This window comes from Mesoplodon densirostris, chromosome 11, assembly GCF_025265405.1.
Source record: "Mesoplodon densirostris isolate mMesDen1 chromosome 11, mMesDen1 primary haplotype, whole genome shotgun sequence".
NCBI classification, from domain to species: domain Eukaryota; kingdom Metazoa; phylum Chordata; class Mammalia; order Artiodactyla; family Ziphiidae; genus Mesoplodon; species Mesoplodon densirostris.
In genome coordinates, this window is record NC_082671.1 from 11,573,839 (window position 1) to 11,600,000 (window position 26,162).

The 26,162-nt window shown below is 47.5% G+C and overlaps 1 protein-coding gene across 1 annotated transcript; it reads left to right on the forward strand.

The window, feature by feature from the left end:
* The first annotated feature begins 1,314 nt into the window (after nt 1-1,314).
* On the forward strand, nt 1,315-22,459 carry GPRC5A (G protein-coupled receptor class C group 5 member A). The gene is made up of 4 exons (XM_060111784.1): nt 1,315-1,467; nt 17,148-18,076; nt 21,092-21,150; nt 21,450-22,459. Exons 2-4 carry the CDS (start codon nt 17,155-17,157, stop codon nt 21,540-21,542), a joined length of 1,074 nt encoding a protein of 357 aa, XP_059967767.1. The 5' UTR covers nt 1,315-1,467; nt 17,148-17,154; the 3' UTR covers nt 21,543-22,459.
* Nucleotides 22,460-26,162: the final 3,703 nt, after the last annotated feature.

The following is a 26,162-nucleotide window of genomic DNA, read 5'->3' on the forward strand; positions in this document are numbered from 1 at the left end:
CCTTCAACAGATGAGAAAACTGTGGTCAGGAGAGGAGACCTGATTTAGCAGATGGCACACACTGAAAAGCACTGTCATTTCCAGTCCGTGACAATCACACACACACACACACACACACACATACACAAACACACGCACACGCACACGCACGCCTAGGAGCCTGGGAGAGGAGCCCGTGGACTTGAGCTGCAGGCCTCAAGGGAAGTGCTCCAGGACTCAAGACGTTGGCTGTGGTTTCTTGAGAGAGAGAAATAAAAACCTAACAAAGGTGGAGGCACTGTCTCCAAAAAGTCACCTTTAAAAAGACTGGAAGCTTGGGGTGTGAGGAGACGTGGGGAGAAAGCCGGGGAGCCCTAGGCCTCCCCGTTCATTATATGCACAGTATCCCAGGTAGCTGACCAGTGTGCTAACTAAGTAGCACCTTAAAAGCGCACAGTGCCCTCCTGACAGGCAGTGGGGTAGAGCCTTGCCTGAGGCCAGCACCCAGGAGGCAGCCGCTCAGGGATTGTCTGACAAGTCAATAAAGGCAGGTTTCAGTGGGACTGGCTTGATCATGGCCAAGGAGTGGGCAGCGGAGGGAGGGGCCGCCAGACACCAAAGGCAAATTCCTTTATTTCATAGTTTTATCTGGCATCCACATTCTCCTCCACCTGTGTCGTCAAGGCTTTAAGAGAGGTAGGAAAGTAGAGAGGGAAACGTCTCCCCATCTCTCCGCACTGGGGCAGCCTTCACGGTGCCCGTGTGGGGACAGCTCTGACCGGCGGAATTGCAGAGCTGACTCTGGGCCCAGGAAGGAGGCTTTTCCTTGGCTTCACCTGCCTTGGCTGAGGAGATCCGAGAGGGTGACCAGCTCCTCCTGCCCCGGGCCTAGCTTCCCAGGGGCCCCAGGACCCAGGAGTCACTCAGGCGCTGCGAGCTGTCTAGCCCTTACCCTGGGCGCACAGGAGTGCCTGGAACAAGGGCAGGTGTGACTCCCTCCTTGAGGTGACAGCTGGCAGGACGGATACTGAGCAGTCCCCTCTGACTCCTTTCTTTACCACCACCCCCCCACCGTCCTGGGACGTCCTGAGCTGCTGATGCGCCGGGTCGGGGCGGGATGGGTGCCTTGGGTGCCCCCTCCCATCACCACCACCACCTATTTCAAGGGTGGCTGTGCCGCTGACGTCAGGAGGCTTTTGGCTCATTCCCTGGCACGGGGACTTTATTTTCATAACAGCACGCGGTGCCGTGGAACTGGAATAGGCGTGTCCTCTACCCCACCCCACCCTGACCCTCCCCCGCCCCTTGTGTGTCTGCTCACCCGCTCTCTCCCTCCTCCCTCCGGCGACAGCCGCCTTTATAACTGCTCCGCGCCGGGAGGGCGGGATTGCTGCCCGCGGGCTCCGCTAGCACCACCGAGGGGCTCCTGTGCTGCCTCTGTGCGCGGGAAGCAGCGTCAAGTTCACTCGCCAAAGCCAAGGTACCAGGGTAAGTGAGGCGCACTGAGCACAGAACGCGCCCGGCCTCGGGACTGAAATCCTCCGGGGGGGACGCGCGGTGGGGAGAGCGGCGCTGGGAGAGGGGGGCGGATACAAGAGGAAAGAAACCCTGGTAATGGGCTGCAGCTGGCTCGGAGCAAAAAACAATCCCAGGAAAGGAATTCCTGTAGTTTAATTCAATTCAGATCCCACACCCCCTTCCCGGGCTTCCCAGGCTAAGAGGCAGAGAGCAAAAAGATAATCAGGATACATAGTTTCTGCTCAGACACACTGAACAAACTGAGTAGGTGGAATCCTGGCCAGGCAGGTGAGCAGTTCTGGGGTCAGTCCAGGGGAAGAGAAAAGTAGGAGGAAGATCTTAGAGGAATGGCAGGGGATTGCGTGGGTGGGCCGGAAGAAGGAGATGGTGAGCCCTGCTACTTTACCCAGGTACTGTGAAGTGTCCATTTATTTTGTCTTTCCACGACAAGTGTGCCTTTCTGAATTTTGGGAAGTAGATTCTAGAAGCCATCCCTTCTCTTGACGTGAGTGTGGCCCTCCGCTCTGCAGCATTCCCTCCTCTGCTGTCTCTTGCGTTGCTCTGGATCCCTGGGTTGAATGTCCATTTGAATGTCCAGTAATAGCCCACCTTCAGGCACCAACCAGATGGGACTCGGGAATGAGCCCAAACTGTCCAAGATGGTCCCTTAAACATCCATGCGGGAAGGAAGGAGAAGCAGCTCCGGTTCAAGGAATTTGAAGGACTTTCCATTCCTGACTTCTTTCCAGACTGATTTTTGCCTCTGAGGGTTTTGTAAACGCCACACCTGTTGAAGGGTTTGGTGGAATCAGCCAGGCCTGTGAGCTCATTCCTGAAAGGGAATACTTGGGCCACTTCAGATACGAGGGGCCTGGGGAGGGGTGAGGATGGGGTTCAGAACTCCGCCCTCTGGTCTGTGTGCTGGCTTCTCCTAGGAGAGGGAAGAAATGGGAGGGGGTGGGGGAAGGAGGGTCAGCAGAGGTGTCACCCAGGAAGGAGGCTGCTCTGGGGTGTGGAGAGGTAGGTGGGTGCTCCAAGGGCAGATGGGAATGAGCAGAACTCAGAACGAGCTAACATTCCTGGGAAGTGCTCTTAGCCTTGAGTCAGGAAGCCTGATTTCTCATCCCAGCTCTGCAGGCCATGTAGCTGTGAGGAGGCCTGGGCTGGGCCTTGAGTTCCTCCTTAGAGGTCTTGGAAAGGCCCCCAGCTCCTTCCCAGGGCTGAGATTCTAGCCCTTCTCTATCTGTATGTGTCTCTTTCGGCGTCCTCACTGGAGTCTGCTGCTTCTTTTTTTTTTTTTTTGCGGTACGCGGGCCTCTCACTGTTGTGGCCTCTCCCGTTGTGGAGCACAGGCTCCGGATGCGCAGGCTCAGCGGCCGTGGCTCACGGGCCTAGCTGCTCCGCGGCATGTGGGATCCTCCCAGACCAGGGCACGAACCCGTGTCCCCTGCATCGGCAGGCGGACTCTCAACCACTGCGCCACCAGGGAAGCCCTGGAGTCTGCTTCTTTGTATTCCACTCCTTAGTGGGAATTGCAGGCAAGAGGGTGTGAAGAAGTTTTGACTGTGATTTTATTCTCATTCTGGGGGTTTGTCTTCAGGTCCACTGCTATTTAAAAATCCACAGACTGAGCTGAGGAAATGGGTAGGAAATGATGTGTTGGTATGATAGGGCCTTTAAAAACAATGAATCGAATAATAATTTTGCTTGAGGAGTCTCAAATTTTCTGAGTAGTTTGGTGTTTTTGCTTCTACTTATATTCCTATTTTTATTGCCTGTGGTCAGATTATATACATTTCTGTGCATTATGTACATTCCTGTACATTTCTTATTTCAGACTTTTTTTTTGGTGTGGTCTAGAATATGCTGTTTTTATAAACATTCCATGACCACTTCAATAAAAGGAATCATATAGAGAGGGCTGGTAAACTACATTCCTGGCTAAACACTTCCCACAGTCTGTTTTTGTAAATAAAGTTTTATTGGAACTCAGTTATGCTCATTGTCTATGTATCATCTATGACTGCTCTCAGCTGCAAACAAATGGCCTGCAAAGCCATTTTCTAAGTTCCTTATTAGCTGGTCCTTTACAAAAAATGTTTGCTGATCACAGATATAGAGGATCTGAATTACATGATTAATAGTAGAGATCTAATAAAATATGAAGATAGGGCATATTAAAGGATCCATACAACATTTATAAAAATTTACCATATTACTATTTGCTTTTTCTATTTCATCTGCTGAAGACTGATAAAGAAGTATTAAAGTTTCTGTAACTATAGTATTTCTTTTGATTTCTCCTTGTATTTCTGGTAGCTTTTGTTTTAGGTATTTTGGTGCTATATTATTCAGTGCGTAAAAGTTTATGATGGTTGCATCTTCAGTGTGGAGTAGTCTTAATTATTATTTAAAAAGATTTGAGGTTAATATAATAGCTTTTAGTCTTGACTAAACTTTGTGTGATATTAATAACTCAACTCTTAACTTAATTTTCTTACCTTGAGCAAGCTATTATTTAACTTTGTACCCGATACATAATACTTGCTAAATAAACATATCTGTTATTGTTGCTTTTTTTTGCACTTATTTTCATTTTTTCCTTTCTTTTGCTTTCAACTTTTCTGAATCTCGTTGTTTTAGGTGAGGTTCTTATAGGTATAATATGGTTTGATTTAGTCTTTTCAAAATAATAAATTACCATGTACATTTATTGTAATAATAGTTGCTTGCTATTGTCACCTAATTTTTGGCCATGTGGTCTGCTCTCTCTATCTTCTCCCACATTAGATAGTCTATATTGTATTTTTAGATACACTGAGTGTATGGTAGTACCATTCTCAGGGTTTAGAAATAAAGGCTTGTAAGGAGAGATAAGTTTAGCTTGGGAACATAAATATGTTACCTTCATATGTTGAAATAAAATACTTGAAAGAAGGTGTCTTTGAGAGCTTTGAGGCGGTATACCAGTAGAGGCCTTCACTTTATCCACCTATTTCCTGGAAATTTCATATCTTAAAATTCTGGGCCTAAGAGATTTAGTAGTTTCATTCAAAATCTTAAGTTAAAAAAGGGGACTTCCAGTATTTTATTTTATATTTCAGTAATTTATCTAAAGTTCACATGCATTGTTTAGAACAGAGGAAGATGGTAATACCTCCAAAAGTGAATAAATTGGGATGAACACTGCTGTTATACTTGTTTATATCTGTCTGTGGTGGAATGATGATTTATTTTCTCCCAGTTACTACATAGAAATTCAACTCAGTGATGTTATTCAGATGTTATTCATAAGCTGTTGCCATGATGCATCACTTTTATGTCATCAGAATACGGATGGCTTACCCAGAAGAGGGGATCCTGGAGATTTCCCTGTAGACACCTTCCATTTACAGCTAATCCTTCACTTAGGGCAGAGAAATTTCTGTGGGACTCCAGCCTCATCTTAGAGCTCAGCCTATATAAAAATATAAGCATTAGCATCAGCACATATTCAGCTCCCCAAATTCTTCCTCCCCATTACTCATACTTGCTAATGAATAACTTGTTTTGAGTTACATTCACACTCAGTGTTACTCCAAAACATTTGCTCAGCAACCACTGTGCAGAGCACATAGGGAGATACCAACAAATAGAAGACTTGCTCTATTTCCTTAAGAAGCTTGTTATCTGATAGGCGAGTTAGCACTGATATTAATGTATAAGATATGACATATATATGGAAAAACTTGAGCACCGAGAAATACTTGATTGTAAAAACTATGAAGAGATCTACAAATTTAGAATGAGATGGGACTAATCATTAAAAAACCCTCAAGGTAGAGGTAAGTTTTGGGTCAAGTTTCTAAGAAACATGGTACATGAATTGTGACTAGGAGAAGGGTCTTTCTGGCAAGGAGAATAATGCACGTGATGAGGCAAAGAGCGACTTTGTAAGAGAGGGTCTTAGATGAGCCCCAGTTCCCTTCCAGATAGAAAATACTCTTGGAAGTTTTGCTTACCTTGCATAGATGTGGGGAGGGGAGTTAGGAAACCAGGAAAATGTGGGTGGGAGGACCAGTTGGAGAAAAGCCTTGAAACTTACATTGAGGCTGAATCTGTTATAACAGACAAAAAGGAGCTGATATGCTTTTAATTAATTATTTATTTTTCTTTTGTTATGCTTTTAAATTGCTAAACCCAAAGATTCCTTCCCACGCCTTCTCTTCTTTGCTGCCCTTGTAGCATTTAACTCCATCAACCACTCTTTGGGAAACTGCTCCTTGACTTCTAGGAAACCAGCTGGGCTTATTTCTTGTACTAACCCTGGCAATTTCTTTTGAACAACCTTTGCTGACTCCTGCTTCCATGAGACGGTGTCCCAGGGTTCTGTCCTTGGCTCTCTTGCTGCCGTGCATGCTCCCTGTGTGATCTGGTCTCCTCCAAAGCCTTCCGATACCTGCTATGAGCCCGTGACCTCCCATCTGTGCTCATAGCCCAAACCTCTCCTGAGCCTCAGACTCACATGTTCAAGCACGCAGGGTCAGCACAATCTGGTGTCGTGGAGCCTGGCTTTTATTTATTTTTTATTTAAAATTTTTTTTGGCTGCGCCACTCAGCTTGCAGGATCTCAGTTCCCTGACCAGGGATTGAACCCGGGCTGTGGTGGTGAAAGTGCTGAATCCTAACCACTGGGCCACCAGGGAACTCCCAGGAGCCTGGCTTCTAAGAGCCAGGTGATCTTGGGCAAGTTATTTAATGTCTCTGTTCCTCTGTTTCCTCCACTGTAAAAAGAGGGCATAATCTGGCATGAACACACACACACCCCTCACTATATATGAGATAGATCACCAACAAGGACCTATTGTATAGCATAGGGAATTCTACTCAATACTCTGTGATAACCTATATGAGAAAAGAATCTAAAAAAGAATGAATATATGTATATGTATAACTGAATCACTTAGCTGTACACCTGAAACTAACCCAACATTGTAAATCAACTATACTCCAATAAAAAAAAGATCTTAGTTCCCCAACCAGGGATCGAACCTGTGCTCCCTGTGGTGGAAGCGTGGAGTCTTAACCACTGAACTGCCAGGGAAGTCCTCCCAGTTCATCTTAGATTTAACAAAGTTAAACTGGATATCTCTCCTCACGAGCCTGTATTTTTAAGTTCCATTTGGTTCTACCTTCTTAAAATCTCCCACCATTCCCTGCCCATCTTTCAGGCCTCATCTCCCCCTGGTCTCCTCTCTAAAGCCATTTTTTTTTTTTTTCTACTGCTTTAGGTAGAGTGAGTCACTGTTTTCCGTGTACCCTCAGCATTCCCTGCACACTCTGCAACCCTTATTTGTATGTCAGTGTGACTCTGTTGGTGCTCCTAGGGGCAGCGGCCACACTTTCTGTCTGCGGGTCTGCATGATTTGTACACTTAACACAGCAAATGCAGGGAGATTGACCAAATGCAGGATTGCTTATTTTGGAGACTTCTTGGATATGGTTTAAATAGAGAGAGGCTTGAACAGACTTGTGGTTGCCAAGGGGAGAGGTGTAAGGGAGGGATGGATTGGGAGTTTGAGGTTAGCAGATGCAAACTATTATACAGAGAATGGATAAACAACAAGGTCCTATTGTATAGCACAGGGAACTATATTCAATATACTGTAATAAACCATAATGGAAAAGAATATGAAAAAGAATATATACATATGTATAACTGAATCACTTTGCTGTACACCATGACCTAACACAGCACTGTAAATCAACTATACTTCAATTTCAAAAAAAAAAAAAAAAAATAGAGTGAAGCTGGAGTCGGGGAGAAAGGCTTCAGAGAGCATAATAGTGATTTAGAGATGAAACAAAAGATTAAATTCTAATTAAGACTACTCATAAAGGGATATTCTTCCTAACTAATTCACACTGGATGTGTAACTTCATCTCTCCAAGAGTCAGTCTTATCATGAATAAAATGGGTTGTAGGAATATTAAATAAGAAAATAGATGTAAAAGCATGTAAATGAGTGAACACACATAGAAAAACAGAAACACCCAGCATCGAGCCTGGCTCATAAGAGGACTCAGTATGTGACAGTGGTTGTCATTAGTGTTAATCATACTTATATTGTGACTATTGTTATTACTACTGATTGAATGTGGCAATTCCAAGAATAGAGAGAAAATTAAAATGCTAGGAAATTGACAATTTGCCTGGCTTGGGATGGTGTGAAGGCCCAGCTTTGACAAATATTTGAGTTATTTGATCTCATTCCCCAGGCAGTTGTCCTAAGAGGTGAGGATCGTCCTCTTCTTTTTATTTTTATTTATTAAAAATATTTTTTATTGGATATAGTTGATTTACAATGTTGTGTTAGTTTCAGGTGTACAGCAAAGTGAATCAGTTATACATGTATCGTCTTCTTCTTTTTAGACGACAGAAGGAGACAGATCTCATAAGGAGGAACATAAGGTCAGCTCTGGGCAAGATTCAGGGTCGTGGGTAATTCCTGCTCAGATAATCTGGGGTGGGCTGCAAACAGTCAGCTCGGCAACCTACTAGGTCTGGACGTAAGTAACTCCAGACACCTCCCCACCTCTCTGGGGAAAGAGGAGTCTCAGAGGTTGCAAAGGAGAAGCTGAGAGACCCGTCACATGCTGGCATTTGTCCCTGCATCGCAGTCAATGCCGTGTGTCAAGGCCAGTCTAGGGCCAGTCCTGCTCTAGCACCCCTGTGGCTCTGTCTGGCAGGTGAGCGTTCACCCTGCGTCTTGAGTCCAGCTCGTACTGAGACCCTTCAACCTCACCTCCAGCCCTGGTCTGGGGTTTGGTTAGGAGTTTGCGGCACATATTCTTTTTTTTTTTTAACATTCTTATTGGAGTATAATTGCTTTACAATGGTGTGTTAGTTTCTGCTTTATAACAAAGTGAATCAGCTATACATATATCCCCATATCTCCTCCCTCTTGCGTCTCCCTCCCACCCTCCCTATCCCACCCCTCTAGGTGGTCACAAAGCACCGAGCTGATCTCCCTGTGCTATGCGGCTTCCCACTACCTATCTATTTTACGTTTGGTAGTGTATATATATCCATGCCACTCTCTCGCTTTTGTCACAGTTTACCCTTCCCCCTCCCCATATCCTCAAGTCCATTCTCTAGTAGGTCTGTGTCTTTATTCCCGTCTTACCCCTAGGTTCTTCATGACATTTTTTCCCTTAAACTCCATATATATGTGTTAGCATACGGTATTTGTCTTTCCCTTTCTGACTTATTTCACTCTGTATGACAGACTCTAGGTCTATCCACCTCATTTCAAATAGCTCAATTTCGTTTCCTTTTATGGCTGAGTAATATTCACATATTCTTTTAATGACAGGAAATGGGGCAGGAAGGAGGATGAGGGGGAGGGGGAAAGTGATTTGGAAATTGTCTACAAGGAGTTCCCCAGAGGGGTGAACAGAGGAACTGGACATGGGCTCAGACCCCCTCGTGCAGCACCCAGCCCCGCTTTGGAGAGGATGGGGGTTCCAGGAGACGGCGTCGGCACACAGAGGCCGCTGAAACCCCTTTCCTAAAGGGGCGGAGTCACAGGGCTGGGAATTGAGCGCCGCGACCCCCTCCTTCCCCGTCCTCCCCTCCCCCTCAGCCCCAGCTTCTGGTTCTTCTTCCTCCTTTCCCTCTCCCTTCCCTCCCTCCTGCGTTTTTGTTTTTTTAACCTTTCTGTCATGCCTTGGCTCACCTGAAAAGGGTTTAAGGCAGTGCTGAGGGATGTCAGGGTCGGTCTTGGTTGTGGGTGTTGGTGGATTATTGGACGGCGGTAGTTGGCTCAGCTGCTGTAATAAGTGAAGAGGGTCTCACCCTCATGACTCAAAGTCCTGTCTCGTGTCTCAGGCCAGAGCCTGCACACGCTGAAACCTCACCGTCTCCCTCCAGAGTGCAGGGTTTAATCAATCAGGGAAGTGAGTGGGAGTGAATGACTGGATTCCAGTAACTCCCTCTGCTTACCTGCTCTGCTTGCTCAGGATCCACGCTACCAGAAGACACCTGGGGTCACTTAGACAGGAGCCCAGCCGCGGCCAGGGCTGCCCCCGTTTGGTCTTTGTAGGAGCAAGTCCTTTCCGGGTTGGACCCTAGGTCTCTCTGCCCTTTTTTGTCTTTGCTGTGCCTCGCAACTTGTGGGATCTTAGTTCCTCGACCAGGGATTGAACCCGGGCCACGGCAGTGAGGGCGCGGAGTCCTAAGCATTGGACCACCAGGGGATTCCCGTAGGTCTGTCTGCCCTTGACTCTGGTTATGAGCAGACATAACCGGACCACAATCTGGTTATGACTCTGGTCATACGATGTCCCCGTGACCACCAGTTCCATTTCATTTTCTCCATCTGCTCCAGCCCTTAGGTTCTTCTCTGAGGCTGTTGCTTTAGCTCCTGGCGGTTTCTAATCCTAAATGCTGATGCTTCCCTTTTTTCCTCAAACCCTGCTTGCTAGAAGACCTCAGCTTCTCAGAGCCCTGTCCTTTGTCCCCAGCCACCTTCCTGCTGGCTCATCTGGGCCATTCCCTATGTGACCCAGCGCCTCCTTACTGCAGACCTGCTTGTGAGTGCGTTTGATGAGTTTGATTTCTCTCTGACAAATTTCAAAGTGCTTAGGACACTTCAGACCCGTTGCGAAATTGCTGTCATGCTGGGGAAGGGGTGGAGGAGGGTGAATTAGGAAGGATAATTCCAAAAAAATTCGTCACTCAGATAGAAAATTACTCACTCAGAAGTTTTTTTTTTTTTTTTTTTTTTGCGGTATGCGGGCCTCTCACTGTTGTGGCCTCCCCCGTTGCGGAGCACAGGCTCCGGACGCGCAGGCTCCGGACGCGCAGGCTCAGCGGCCATGGCTCACGGGCCCAGCCGCTCCGCGGCATGACCGGGGCACGAACCCGTATCCCCTGCATCGGCAGGCGGACTCTCAACCACTTGCGCCACCAGGGAGGCCCTCACTCAGAAGTTTTAAAAGAAGACGTTTGAGAGAATTGAGAACTATGAACCCTAACTGGATATTTGATATTAAAGGGTCATCGTTAATTTTTTATTTATTTTTATTTTAATTTTTTTTGCGGTACGCGGGCCTCTCACTGTTGTGGCCTCTCCCGTTGCGGAGCACAGGCTCCGGACGCGCAGGCCCAGCGGCCATGGCTCACAGGCCCAGCCACTCCACGGCATGTGGGATCCTCCCGGACCGGGGCACGAACCCGTGTCCCCTGCATCAGCAGGCGGACTCTCAACCACTGCGCCACCAGGGAAGCCCCATCTTTAATTTTTAAAGTGGGGTTAAGTTAAAAAGGGTTTTATCTTTTAGAGATACATACTGAAGCATATATGCATAGAATGATGTCTGGAATTTCTCACTAGATTAAAAATGATCTAGTGAGTGGGATGGGGATGTAGATGAAGGAAAACTGGCCAAATGGTAAGTTTTGAAACCAAATGATGGGCCTTCATTATACTATTCTCTTTATTTTTGAGTATGCTTGAAATTTTCTATAATAAAAACAAACATTAAAACAACTGGTTTTTTTAAACATCTTTTTTTCATGTTTTATTTTTTTATCTTTATCTTGGTAAAATTTATTCTTTTTTTTAACATCTTTATTGGAGTATAATTGCTTTACAGTGGTGTGTTAGTTTCTGCTTTATAACAAAGTGAATCAGCTATACATATACATATATCCCCATATCTCCTCCCTCTTGCGTCTCCCTCCCACCCTCCCTATCCCACCCCTCTAGGTGGTCACAAAGCACTGAGCTGATCTCCTTGTGTTATGCGGCTGCTTCCCACTAGCTATCTACCTTACGTTTGGTAGTGTATATATGTCCATGCCACTCTCTTGCTTTGTCACAGCTTACACTTCCCCCTCCCCATATCCTCAAGTCCATTCTCTAGTAGGTCTGTGTCTTTATTCCTGTCTTGCCCCTAGGTTCTTCATGACATTTTTTTTTCTTAAATTCCATATATATGTGTTAGCATACGGTATTTGTCTTTCTCTTTCTGACTTACTTCACTCTGTATGACAGACTCTATAGGCCCATCCACCTCATTACAAATAGCTCAACTTCGTTTCTTTTTATGGCTGAGTAATATTCCATTGTATATATGTGCCACATCTTCTTTACCCATTCATCTGTCGATGGACATTTAGGTTGCTTCCATGTCCTGGCTATTGTAAATAGTGCTGCAATGAACGTTGTGGTACATGACTCTTTCTGAATTATGGTTTTCTCAGGGTATATGCCCAGTATTGGGATTGCTGGGTCATATGGTATTTCTATTTTTAGTTTAAAAAAAGCATTTTAAAGGTAATTCAGGGACTGTTTCTCCATCTCCCTTGCATGATTGGGGGTGGGAGGTGGAGGTGAAATTGGGGGAAGTGGGGTTCTTCTCTACATACCCACTGTCAATTGCTCGTGGTGTTACTTGGAAAACTGGATTCACTTCTTGGTGAGTGTTGAGCCAAAAGACACAACAAAGCCAAAGATCAGGAGAAGGAAGGATTTATTATTACTTGTAGCAAGTAAGGACACCGGGGATCTTTCCCAAAGCAGTGTCTCCCCAAATGGCAAAATTGGGGAAGTTTTAAGCTAAGGCTCCATGCATATTCATGAAGGGGCTTGGGCATCCACAGAGTCCAAGCTTTTGTTGACTGCAGTCATGAGGGTCAGAAAAGGTCAACACCATCACCCCTTAGACTCCAGTTGATCTGGTGGTTGAGCGCTTCAGGCTAATCTTTGAGCAGAACTAGGAGTCTTTACAACTGATCTATTATCTTTGCTGTTGGTACTTCTCTTGCCTGATCACAGTTGCTTATTTCTGCATTCTTTTGTTCCCTTAAGATCATTAATTGCTGGGACTTCCCTGGTGGTCCAGTGGTTAAGACTTCATCTTCCAATGCAGTGGGTGTGGGTTTGATACCTGGTCAGGGAGCTAAGATCCCACATGCCTCCTGGCCCAAAAACCAAAATGTAAAACAGAAGCAATATTGTAACAAGTTCAATAAAGACTTTTAAAAAATGGTCCACATCAAAAAAAATCTTAAAAAAAAAAAAAAGATCATTAATTTCTGAGACCTGTTCTTGGGCAAGCACTGTGACCAGGCTTAGATCACAAAACAACTTAGCCAAAAATGGCATCTCTTATGTCAAGAAAGCCATGCCTGGTTCTCTTTCTCCAGGGACCACTTACCTTATGTGCTTACAGTGTCGGACCCTGGTCTGTGGGCACCAGGAGGTCCCAAGACACAACACTTCCTGCACAGCTGCACAGATGGGAGGGGCCTAGAGGTCCAAGTTGGGAGCAGGAAGTCTCTGCCCTACCATCCCTCTGTGCAGCACCAGAACCTTCCTGTAGGTGAAAACCTCATCAATCTCTCAAGACTGACAGTCATCAGGTTCAAAGTCCTTTGTAATTATCAGGTAATTATGATAACAACTACCTGTCAACAAACAGCACTGCCCTGAGGGGTGGGGAAGGAGCAGTTTCCAGGGAGGGGCAGGGAGGTGAGAGAAATACCTTTCCAGCTGGACACTGCCCTTATGATTAATCTGAGAGGGAGTGAGGTGGGGAGGTGGGGAGTGAAGAGAATGCTGGAGCCTGGTCCCTTCCCCTGTGACGCTGCCCTTCAATTAGACCCAGCTCTTCCTCTTCTGCATCCTCAACATAGACAAGGGGACGCGTCCCCCCTCCCTGTCCGGTTCCACCCAGGGCGAAGTGTATCAGGCTTTGGGGGGCCTTGTATTTCAGGGGTTGCCTGTATCTGAAGTGCATTTACCTTTCTTTTTCCTCCTGTGTCTCATTCTGCACTGCCCTGGGGAGGTGGAACGTAACCCACTCTTTGTTCTGTGCTCTGCATGCAGTCGGGATGACCAGGGTGTCATTTCCCTGGAGTGGACTGCAGGTAACAGGCCCCTGGCCAGGGAAGGCCACAGGAAGGTCATGGTAGTGGTGGCAGATTACGTCCATCTGTCCATTTCTTCTACAGCTAGGATCATGTCTGATGTCTGGTTTCCCCTTTACCATTGAGCATCTAGAAGAGTGATGGACATGACTGACACATAGTGGTGCTGGTTGAATGAATGGCTATATTGCAAAGTGAAGCTTGCAGGGACTTCCCTGGAGGTCCAGTGGTTAAGACTTCGTGCTTCCCCTCCAGGGTACACGAGTTCGATCCCTGGTCGGGGAACTAAGATCCTGCATGCCACCCAGCGTGGCCCCCCCAAAAAAAAGTTAAGCTTGGAGAGGCAAATTTCATTACAAAGTATGGAAGATGGATTTAAGCCATCAATTATTTAAGTTATTTATTTTATTCGAACACACCACACATATAAAATTCTTGCATCTACATAATAGTCATTCATATATGTATGTATGTGTTATATGGCATATACATATATATAATTTTTTCCTAATGGCTATGGGAATAAAACAATGCTGGGACACAACTATCTCATTGAACTGAAGAGATGATTTTGCATCTTTATTTATTTATTATTATTATTTTAAAATTTACTTATTTGTTTTGGCTGAGCCGGGTCTTAGTTGCAGCACGTGGGATCTTCGTTGGCGGCATGGGAACTCTTAGTTGCTGCATGTGGGCTCTTAGTTGTGGCGTGTGGGATCTAGTTCCTCGACCAGGGATTGAACCCGGGACCCCTGCATTAGGAGAGTGGAGTCTTACCCACTGGACCACCAGGGAAGTCCATATTTTGCATCTTTAAGGGAAGCAGGTGTTTGAATTCTGTCTACGTGGAGGAGGTGCTCGTTTGCTCTGCAGAGTCAGCCAGCAATTGCTCATTATGTGTCCCACCTCGCTGTGCTCCGTCTTGTGATTTGATCTTTTTTTTTTTTAAATAAATTTATTTATTTATTTTTGACTGCGTTGGGTCTTCGTTGCAGTGCACGGGCTTCTCTTGTTGCGGACCACGGGCTCTAGGCGCACAGGTTTCAGTAGTTGTGGCTTGTGGGCTCTAGAACGCAGGCTCAGTAGTTGTGGCACACAGGCTGAGTTGCTCCGCGGCATGTGGGATCTTCCCGGACGAGGGATCGAACCCATGTCCCCTGCACTGGCAGGCAGATTCTTAACTACTGTGCCCCGGGGAAGTCCTTGATCTTTTTTGAAAAAATTCTTTTCCATTGTGATTTATTACAGGATATTGAATATAGTTCCCTGTGTTATGCAGTAGGACCTTGTTTATCCATTTTACATATAATAGTTTACATCAGCTAACCCAAACTCCCAATCCATCCCTCCCCCACCCCCTCCCTCTTGGCAACCACAAGTCTGTTCTTTATGTCTGTGAGTCTGTTTCTGTTTCATGGATAAGTTCATTTGTGTCATATTTTGTGATTTGGTTTTGAAGAGACAAGATGGAAGGGGAGGGGAGGGCGTTCTTTTTCATCTTGGGTTGATCACAGCACCCCTGCAGTACTGGGAAGGGCCCGAGAAATCTTGTTTGTAAACATTTATGGGTATGTGGTGCAGAAATTCTGAGCTGTTTTTTCTGCTATAAGGAAAGAGGCAGGACTCTGGATATTTTTTGCTTTTTCCTGCTTCTCAATCCTAGCTGTCTTCTTCTTGCTGATTTCTTTATGCACATTTTCTCCCAATTTGGCACTAGGAGAGGCCAAGAGCTTTCACTTGTTCTTTTCTATGGAGGGGGTCTCAATGAGCCTTCCCTTCTTTTAACTCTGGCCCCGCTCCCCGCCCCCCCAATATTTGTCTTCTAGTCAATTCAAAAGATTTCTCTGTTGAGTGAGCAATCCTATCAGAAAAAGAAAAACTAGAGGAAAAAAAAAAAGATTACATGCATACATTGTATACAACAAATCAAAAAGAATCGTGCCATAGAAACTTATAAACAGTAATATAGTTCAGAAAAAAATTATAGTTTTGTTGAGAAGCTGTTAAAACCACAGCAGTCCTGAATTTCAACCTCTTATCTGACACTGACTTTGGAATTTGAGAATCATCCATTTGAGGAAATATACAAACTCCTTTCCCTTCCCATTTCCCAACTCATCTTCCCACGTGTGCCCTGAATCCCTAGGAATTCGATTTCGTGGGGTTTGGGAAATCAGCTGGGTCTAAAATTGACATGGAGGTTGTGGAAGGAAAAAAGGCAGCAGATCTGGGAGATTAAGGACAGATGTATAGGCAGTAAGCTGCACTACCTCAAGTCGATGTCTGATTATTCCTGAGTGGGTGAGTAGATTACCTGCTTTGTGGATCATCTGTCACCTGGGAGCACCTATCCTTCGTGGGGCTGAACTAAGAGAGTAGAATAAGGACCACAAGTAGCTGGTTTATGGGGCATCTGATGAGGGAAAGAAGGTGGAGGGAATATCTCAGATTGCATTCTAAGGCCAATTAGAACTCCCTGGAGAGGTACCACCTATGGTAGTTAAGACCAGGGATCCTCAACTAGAGCCAGATAAGCTGGATTCAAATCCTGCATCTGCCATTTCCTGGCTGTGTGATGTTGGGCAAGTAACTTGATCTCTCCCTGCCCCAGTCTCCTCATCTGTCAAATAGGGATAATCATTTTTACCTAATAGGATTGCTATCAGATTAAACTAATAAATCTCTATATATGAGAAGTGATTAGCAGGGTTTCTGATTCATAGTAAAAATGAGCATTAGCTATTGGTAATATTTTTCGTTGGGTCACCCACTGTTTTCGTGTCATCCAGGCCATCCCTCCTAACAGGTAGCTAATTAAGAGCTCACTATGGGGAATTCCCTGGCGGTCCAGTGGTTAGGACTCCACACTTTCATTGCTGAGGGCATGGGTTCGATCCCTAGCTGGGGAATTAAGATCCAAGAAGCCGCAATGCGTGGCCAACCCTATGACAGGGAAGACCCCTTCCATTGCTCTTCTGGATTAGCAGAGCCATCCTTACAAGCCTTAATTAAGAAGGGAAAATAATAAGTGACAGCAGAGCTGAAGAAGAGGACCCAGTGGCTGAGAGGGGAAGGCTGGCCTTCCGCAGAGAAATCTACAGTTCAGATAACTCCTCTTGTCCATGGGAGAATGGGATGCTTACAAATAATATCTGAGGCTGGGCCCAAGGTGGAAAAAAACTGGAGACTGACAAACTATGTTTAAAGTGTTTACTTTTTAAATTTTTTGGCCACACTGCCCTGCTTGTGGGATCTTAGTTGCCTGACCAGGGATCCAATCTGGACCCCACTCGTGAGAGCCCTGAGTGCTAACCACTGGACTGCCAGGGAATTCCCAAAGTGTTAACTTTATGGTTACCTATTTCCATGTTCACCAGTTCTTAAGGAAACACTAGCCAAACATATCAGGAACCCTGGCAAGTTATTTGTGACGTATTTTTTGAGATGTGACTCTGAAACACCTCATCAGAGCCCTGGGCCTTCTGGCTTCAGGGTAAATATTAATTTAGTTAAATTGCGGGGAGGAAGGTCTGAGATTGTTTCTTCCCTTCATCAGCCTTTAGAATTTGCCGTGAGAGGTGGAGAACAGCTAGTAGCTTGATCTAACGTTGTAAGTTCAGGGGCAAAACCCTGGCTAAATATACGAAAATAGCTTCCGAATCGTTTTTGGTCCTCTGTGCCTGAGTTTGTGGGGAGATTCACCCCCACCTGCATCTTTGCTTTCTTGCAGGACGAGAATGGGCACAGTTGCCCCTGATGGTTGCCGCTCGGACCTGGACCCCAGGTACCACAGGCTCTGTGATAAGAAGGCAGTCTGGGGCATCGTCTTAGAGGCCTTGGCTGCGGTGGGCGCTGTGACCTCGGTGGCCTTCATGATCGCCCTCCTGGTCTTCATCTGTAAGGTGCAGGACTCCAACAGGCGCAAAGTGCTCCCCACCCAGTTCCTCTTTCTCCTGGGTGTGCTGGGGATCTTTGGCCTCCCCTTCGCCTTCATCATCAGCCTCGACGGCAGCACGGGGCCCACACGCTTCTTCCTCTTCGGCATCCTCTTTGCCCTCTGCTTCTCCTGCCTCCTGGTTCACGCCTTCAACCTGACGAAGCTGGTCCAAGGGAGGCTGCCCCTCTCCATGCTGGCGATGCTGGGCCTGGCCCTGGCCTTCAGCCTGGTGCAGGATGTCATCGCCATCGAGTATGTGGTCCTCACCATGAACAGGACCAACGTCAACATCTTCTCTGAGCTTTCTCCTCATCGGCGCAACGAGGACTTCGTCATGCTGCTCATCTACGTCTTGTTCCTGATGATGCTGACCCTCTTCACGGCCTCTTTCACCTTTCGGGGATCCTTCTCTGGCTGGAAGAGACACGGGGCCCACATCTACCTCACTACGCTCCTCTCCATTGCCATCTGGGTGACGTGGATCACCCTGCTCTTTGTTCCTACCCCTGGCCCCCAGTGGGATGACACCATCCTCAGTTCAGCCTTGGTGGCCAATGGCTGGGTCTTCCTGTTGGCTTATATTGCACCCGAGCTTCAGCTGCTCACAAAGCAACGGAACCCCATGGATTACCCTGTGGAGGATGCTTTCTGTAAACCTCAGCTCATGAAGCAGAGCTATGGTGTGGAGAACATAGCTTATTCGCAAGAGGGAATCACTCAAGGTACAGAGCCTGGCTGGGTAGAGAATCCCTTGTGGGAAAATGGGGGAGGATCATAAGATATTATTACTGTAAGGACCATGCAAGATTATCAGGTCATACTCCCGATAGAACAGATAAGGTCCCCAAGGCTCAGATCTTACTTAAAATCATCCAGCTAGAGGGACCTACCTGGTGCTGCAGTGGTTAAGAATCCACCTGCCCATGCAGGGGACACAGGTTCGAGCCCTGGTCTGGGAAGATCCCACATGCCACGGAGCAACTAAGCCCGTGTGTCACAACTACTGAGCCTGCACTCTAGAGCCCGCGAGCCACAACTACTGATGCCCGCACACCTAGAGCCCATGCTCTGCAACAAGAGAAGCCACCGCAATAAGTCTGCACACTGCAATGAAGAGTAGCCCCCGCTCGCTGCAACTAGAGAAAGCCTGCGTGCAGCAACAAAGACCCAATGCAGCCAAAAAATAAACAAATAAATGAATAAAAATTAAAAAAAGAAAAACTCATCCAGCGAGTTAGAGACAAGTAGAACTAGAAGCTGGCCTTGGTGGTCTTTATCTAGTATGTTCTACACAATACCATGTAGATTTCTCTGAATCAAAACAAGATGGAGCAAAGGAATGGAAAAAGAATGGTTAGATAAATTCCCAGAGACAAGTGGGTGAGATAGTGTTCTTTATAAATGTCAACTAGGCAGTCCTTCCAGAAATGTGGAGCCTTTGTAGATCTGAGTGCACAAAACCCAGCCGTGCAGTGACCACAGAGCACAGAGTGGGGAGAAAGCTCTTTTATCATCAACCCGTGGGAATCTCCATAAATTTACTGAGGATTTCAATGTAGCCTGAAGAGATACATTTTACTGCCCATCTGGGGCCCACAGGAGGGAATTTTGCTCTTGTCTGGAGTCCTGAGCAGCCAGGCTGCACTGATAGCCAGAAACTATTGGTCTCTTGGGTTTACATCAGCCTCTGGGCCTAATCAGGGGAAGGGAGTGGGTATGGGACAAGAGTGAGGGACCTCCAAGGCCAGGTTCATAGCTCCAGCTAGTAAATTTCTTTGCGCTTGAAGCCTTCAGTGCAAATCTTGCCGGTGTTTCTCTCGGCAGCCCTGGTCCTGTGCCATGGGAAGAGTGAAGGGAGGGGGAGGGCCGGAGGGGAGATTTTACCACCCACCCCCTCCTGTGCATTCCCAGTGGACACTCTCACTCTGTCACCTCACGCTTGGACTCTGTGTTATTGGTCCCTAACTAGTCTTCCTTCCCTTATTATTAATTAATTAATTAATTTAGGCTGTGCAGGGTCTTAGTTGCGGCATGTGGGATCTTTAGTTGCGGCACGTGGGATCTTTAGTTGCGGCACGTGGGATCTTTAGTTGTGGCATGTGGGATCCAGTTCCCCGACCGGGGATCGAACCCGGGCTCCCTGCATTGGGAGCTCGGAGTCTTACCCACTGGACCACCAGGGAAGTCCCTAGTCTTCCGTCCTTTAATGCTTCTTTCCCTTCATCCCATTGGCCATTGCCAGCCTCCCCTCCCTAAAATACTTCTCTGGCCACCACCCCTTCCTGCCCACACGCCTCACTGGCGCCCCAGCATCCACTGCATTTCCTGAATCCTTGGTGAGGCTTTTCACAGCCCGAACCCACCACCCCTGAAGCTGTGTGTCAGTTCAAACAAACCAAGTCCCTGCAGTTTCCTGCCTGCGCGTCTGAAGAGCGTCTGTCCTCTGCCTGACGCGTCCCTCCGTATTCTTGCCCTTTTGCAGAGTCCCTATTCCCCAGTCTCCCTCAGTCTTTGCTCTGCCCGCCCAACTCTAGACCTTTGAGATGACCTTATCAGAGTCTGTCTCATTGCATAGTTATTTGTGTAGCTGTCATGTATTCCGGACTCTCCAGTGGCACCCTCAGGGCAGGAGTCATTCTGATTAATCCTTCTATTCCTCACAATATCTTACAGACAGAAGGTGTTTAGGTATTTATTGAGTAAACTGAGCAGGTAAATTTGGTGGGAAATAAATGGATTGCTTTACCTTGTATTTATTTATTTATTTAGCCGTGCCCTGCGGCATGTGGGATCTTAGTTCCCCAACCAGGGATCGAACCGAACCCAGGCCATGACAGTGAAAGCGCCGAGTCCTAACCAGTGGACTGCCAGGGAGTTCCCTAAATCGTATTCATGATGAGCGTATGTGTTTACTCGTCTGTTCCTGAGTTTAAATCCCTCTGATTTTGGACTTCCCTGGTGGTCCAGTGGTTAGGACTTGGTACTTCCACTGCAAGGGGCATGGCTTCCATCCCTGGTTGGGGAAATAACATCCCGCATGCTGCGTGGTGCGGTGAAAAAAAAAAAAAATCCCTCTGATTTCCCCTAAATACACAGAAAACAATTACTCACAGGTTCTATCCCTTCATAAAGAAAATCATGACTTTTCCCCCCCTGGTTGGGCAGGTAAGGAAGTGGGTAAATCTCCAGTAAGATTCTCTCTAGGTACACCTCCAGCCAGATCTATGTCTGAAAAGACTGGTGTCAAATGTGCTTCTGGAGGGCTTCCCTGGTGGCGCAGTGGTTGAGAGTCCGCCTACCGATGCAGGGGACACGGGTTCGTGCCTCAGTCCGGGAGGATCCCACATGCCGCGGAGCCTGTGTGTCTGGAGCCTGTGCTCCGCAACGGGAGAGGCCACAGCAGTGAGAGGCCCGCGTACCGCAAAAAAAAAAAAAAAAAAAAAAAAAAGCTTTTGGACTGGTCCTAGGATGAGGAGGGCTCTGGAGAGGTTTTGGAAAGCATTTCCCTAGTGATTATATGTGGCTAGTTATTCATTTGTTCAACCAGTTTTGGGCTGACTCTGTGCCTGGGCTTGAGGATGCAGTCTCCTCCACATGAAACTGACCATCTACTAGGGAGACAGAGGATTAAAGGGATAAAGCATCATGCTTTATAAATAACTCAACTGGGGCGAGCACAGGTGGGGCTGTCAAGGAGGGAACCCTGACATTTACTTAATCCGCATTGTCTGTTTCAGGTACTGAAGAGACAGGTGACACGTTCTATGCCCTGTACTCCACCCATTTCCCGCTGCAGGTTAGTGAGCTCTTTCTCCTTTTTCATCAGCAGTGTTAGCACCCCAGGAGCATTTGTCCTTTGGGAATAGATGATGTTGCCACTCTGATGGCCTCTAGATGCCTCCTAGAAAGGATCGCGGGTCTACTTTCCTGTAATCTGCCTCATGGGATTGGGACAGGAGACTGGAGTGCAGGGCAGGGGAGGGCTTAGAGAGGAAGGGAAGGAAAGTTAGACTCCTGCCCAGGTTGGAGTGCAGAGTGCTGTGGCAATGGCCGGGAAGTGGAGTGGGTTGAACAATATGGGTGTTTTCTTTTCAGAATCGGAACTCCCCAAAGGATTTCTCCATTCCGCGGGCCCAGAGTGGGGTTAGCCCTTACAGTGACTATGAAGGAAGGAAAGATGTCAGTTAACATGTCCCGAAGGGTGGGATGAACACAGCAAGTCAGCAGAGCCAGCGGGGGGTTCGTGAGATGTGGGCTGAGTCCTGAGTCTTCCCAGGAAGCTGTACAGAACATCACAGGAAGACCTCGCCTCCCTGCAGCCTTCAGCCGTGATTCTTCTGTTCTGGGGTTAATGAGGGCCGACGGGACCGCAGTTCTCAGCAGCACTGTAGTTGTTTCCTTTGTCCCATAGTTAGGCTACTTCTCTCGAGTGGGAGTCTCGGGCAACTCAGGGTGGCCCTTAACCATCCCTGCCATCTTACACATGACTCAGGCTAACCATCCCTGCCATCTTACACATGACTCAGGCTCTGGTCATCTGACCACACACTGGCTCAATCAGCCTCAGAAGCCAACTTTTCCAACTGTGGGCTGATTCTGTGAGAATCGCTTGGCTCAGAGCAGAGCTGCAAATCTGAGCAAACCAGCAAAGGCCTGTCTCTCAGATCACCCCACCCACATCTACGCTGGAAGCCAACTTACCCACACCTCCCTTCATGCCCGGATGGCAGAGGCTAAAAGTCACCCGAAAATTGCTAACCTCTGTGATGCTGCCTAACCAGGGTCCCCAGCGCCAATTGACTCCCAGACTCACCGTTGGTCCCCAGACTCACCTCCCTGCCCTGTGCTTCACCGGGAGATCTCCCTCCAGCCCTTACCAGCATGGACAAGCCCAGTTTCTCTCTGCCAGGAGAATGTGTGCACTGGGTTGCTCTAAGTTCTGCTCGGTGCTCTAAGCACTGATTCTTCTCCCATTCCCTCGCTCCTCAGACCGTGTTCACCCCCTGCGTTCTGGAAGTGGGTATTGTCCACTCACGGGGGAGTGTGCCTTGTAAAATAAGTTACTCACCATTCTTCACTGGAGATGCAATAAAGGTGTGGTGGCAGCTCTTGGACTGTTGCTGTGGCAGTGTGAGCGGTGGACACCGGACACGGGGAGAGTCGCAGGCTAGCTCTCGTCTTCCCGTGGGAGCTGAAGTTCAAGGTTCGGTCCCACTGGGCGTGGACTTGACCTGTCTTTCCTCCTCCTTACGTCTACGACAAGTGTGTGTTCCCCAGTTTTGGGGGTGAGCGGCAAAGGTGAGGGGGAAGCTGGGAAGGGTCACGGACCTGAGGTTTTGCTCCAGGAAACAGAGAAGTGGCAACTTCAGAATGGGGTTTGGCAGCCCGGGTCAGACAGGGAAGAGACCTCAAAGGCAGTTTCTGGTTTCATCTGAGGTTTAATGGTTAGGAGGGGATAAATCCAGATCCCTAATTTGACAGAATTGGTTCATAATATCTCTCGGAAAAGACAAGGGCACCTAACAATGATCATTTGCTTAATCCCAGAAACGGCTTTGTGGGGCAGGGCAATTGAAACTCGCTTTTGGGTGAAGAAGAAAGAAAGAAATCTCCATGCACAGAAACTGAATGACCTTGACGAGATTATAGCTGAGTTAGGGAGTGACCGCCTAAGAGCCTGCTCTCATCACAAAGAAAACCCAGTTTTCTGGGGAGAGGTTGGAGAGGAATTAATGACTTGCCGAATTAGGGATATTGACATTCCACAGAGATTTAGTTGATTGTTTCCCATATGACTTCGCACTCACATTAGCCCAGCTTTGTATTGAAAAGGGGAATTTCAAATGATGATTTGGATCCTTCTAGACTATTCAAGTCTTCCCAAAGAGGCCATAACCCAGTGAGGTTTGTTGTGAAGAGAAAACAATATCGTTTCATGGATATTGTCTATCACAGTGTGGATACTCAAGAAACATGTATTTCCTTCCCTCTTTTCTTTCCTCCCCTGTCTCTGGCCTGTCAACCAAGCAAAGGGGGCTGAGTGAGAGGTAAAGGCACAAAATACTCTGGATTTGCTTTCTTATTAAGGAAAGAATGTGCCAGGCCTTTGTAGCCCCATGATGACCATCCTCAAGCCTCTTCAAAAACAGGAGAGGGGGGCTTCCCTGGTGGCCTAGTGGTTAAGAATCTGCCCGCCAATGCAAGGGACACGGGTTCGAACCCTGGCCCGGGAAGATCCCACATGCTGCGGAACAACTAAGCCCATGTGCCACAACTACTGAGCCTGCGCTCAAGAGCCCGCAAGCCACAACTACTGAGTCCACGTGTCACAGCTACTGAAGCCTGTGCGCCTAGAGCCCGTGCTCCACAACAAGAGAATCCACTGCAATGAGAACCCCGCGCACCACAACGAAGAGTAGCCCCCGCTCGCCGCAACTAGAGGAAGCCCGCGCACAGCAGCGACGACCCAACACAGCCAAAAATAAATAAATAAATAAAATAAATTAAAAAAAACAAAAACAAATTAAAAAAAAAAAAACCAGGAGAAGGCATGGAAGTGGCACCCATCGCTGGAGATTGGTTTCTCCTCCAAGAAATACAGTTTGGGGACTTCCCTGGCAGTCCCGTGGTGAAGCCTCCACGCTTCCACTGCAGGGGGCATGGGTTTGATCCCTGGTTGGGGAACTAAGATCCCATGTGCCATGTGGCATGGCCAAAAACATTAAAAAAAGAAAGAAGTACAGTTTGGACAAGTAGATCATCACCTCACTGAGTTCTTTTTCTTTCCAGGTGGCAGAAGAATGCTGCCCATTCAAATAGCACTTGTCACCCCTGTCCCCTCACCCATGCTAACCTGACTTCAGGTCTCTGTCTTCTGGACATAATGAAACGCTTTTTATTGACATAGGGACATCTCAGGGACTGGAGGCTTGGGAATCTGAGAATCGCTATGCTACTGAGAAGGGTGTTTCAAAGCCCTCCTGTAAGTCTCCATCTCCACCTGGGCTGAAATAGAATATGCAGATTTAGCCCAGCCTGGTCCTTGAGTGACGCCAGTTGATTGATTGCTGGAAACCAGAACGGCATCTCCTTGTATGTAACTAAATGGGTGATAATGAAATGAAGCTCAACGAGCTTCCCCTCATCTTTCACTGTCAGTTGAGAAATAGACCGAGTGTTGTCTCTGCCTCTCGCTTTAGGCTGAGGCCGTGCACAGCGGCCATCCCCCCTGGTTCCACTGGATGGCGGTGACGCCCCAGGTATCGGCCCTCAGGGACTCGGCATAAGTCCACAGCTGCTCTTCTGTGAAGGGTACGAGGCAGGGCTGCAGCTACTCAGCTGGCTTGAGGCAAACGTGTCCCATTTTAAAAGGCTTGAACGTGTGAGCTGTTTGCATCCTCCCTCCCACCTTCTTTAAAGAATCCCCGCTCCATCTCCTTTCCCGGAGCTTCACTGCCCTGTGTCTCATTTTTGTGAAACTCTCCAAGGTATTTCCAGCTCATCTGCATGCAACCTGGCATCTTTACAGATACTGGTCTCATAGGCTGTTGTTATTAATGTCGAGTATTTATGTGGTGAGAACATTGGCTTTTGTCAGGGAAAGTTTGCCAAAACAAAGAGGACAGTCTGGCCTGGGAAATGCAGCGGTGAAATCCCCTCCCCATGCGTTCTGGGGTTTCTCCCGTCATTTCTAGACTTGTCATCATCCCTGAGAACTGAACTGCGCCCCGCCAATCTTCCCCTCCTTGTCCACTTCCTCCTGTTGCTACCGGGTTTGCAGGTTTGCCACTGTTCCAGCCCCAACCTGAAACATGGGATTACTTTAGAACTGGAGGTGGCAGCTTCAGAAAAATCTTTCTCAGATGTCGATTGCTGAGATCCCGGATCTGGGAACTCGGCCTCCAGGGTATAGCCAGCCGCCTTTGGAAATTCTGTGGTGCACCTGTGGTCATTTTCTGGCATCCCTTCCATGGGGACAGATAATGCTTTGCCTCCTTGGCTTCAGGTTTTCCAGGTATGCAGAGGAGTCTGTGTGGCAGAGGATGGGTGCCTGACCCCAATTTCTGCAACTTCCTGATTACCACCACTTCCCCGACCCTTCAGAGTGGGACACTCCACTGCCTAAAACGTTAGCATTTGAGAAGGTCATAGAGCTTCCGTAGCTGGTAACCACAGCCCTCGTTTTACAGAGGAGGGAATTCAGTCCTGAAGGACTTAAGACAACTGGGCTCAGATTTCTGGTACCGTGCTCCTTCTACTGTCAACACTTGTGTGGTCCGTTTTAGACACTTTTTTCCCCAAAGCGGGTGTTTGAGGAAAGAATCAGACAAAATGACTGTGGTCAGCATATATTTTAAGCTCTCCTCTCATCTTCCTTTGCCTCCCGAGATGCTTTTCCTGCCCCCGGATTTCTCCTCCAGGCATCCCTCCCCCGGGGCATGGAAGCTATGGGGAGAGGGGCCGGGTGAGGACTGACATTTTCTGGGTCACCTCAGGTCACTCCTCCGCAACCTCCAAGCCACACGAGCCTCCTTCTGTCAAAGGAGGGGCTGCAAGGGAAAGGCAACAGTTCATTTTCCCAGTTGCTGTAATAATCCTTCCACTTCCTTGAGTCCCAGCCTGTGTCAAAAACCCATACCCAGCCCCTGTTCTTTTCCTTTGCCTGGAGCTATAGATCCCCTTGGCAATCTCTCACTCCCTATGCGATTTCTTTTTCTTTTTTTCAGATGGAAGTATAATTGACTTACAATATATTCGTCTCAGGCATGCGACATAGTGATTCCATGTTTATATTCATTACAAAATGAT

Coding starts and splice junctions, on each gene's coding strand:
- GPRC5A (XM_060111784.1), top strand. CDS start 17,155: ATGGGCACAGTTGCCCCTGATGGTTGCCGCTCGGACCTGGACCCCAGG. Junction 18,077..21,091: donor GCAAGAGGGAATCACTCAAG/GTACAGAGCCTG, acceptor TGTCTGTTTCAG/GTACTGAAGAGACAGGTGAC. Junction 21,151..21,449: donor CCACCCATTTCCCGCTGCAG/GTTAGTGAGCTC, acceptor TTTTCTTTTCAG/AATCGGAACTCCCCAAAGGA.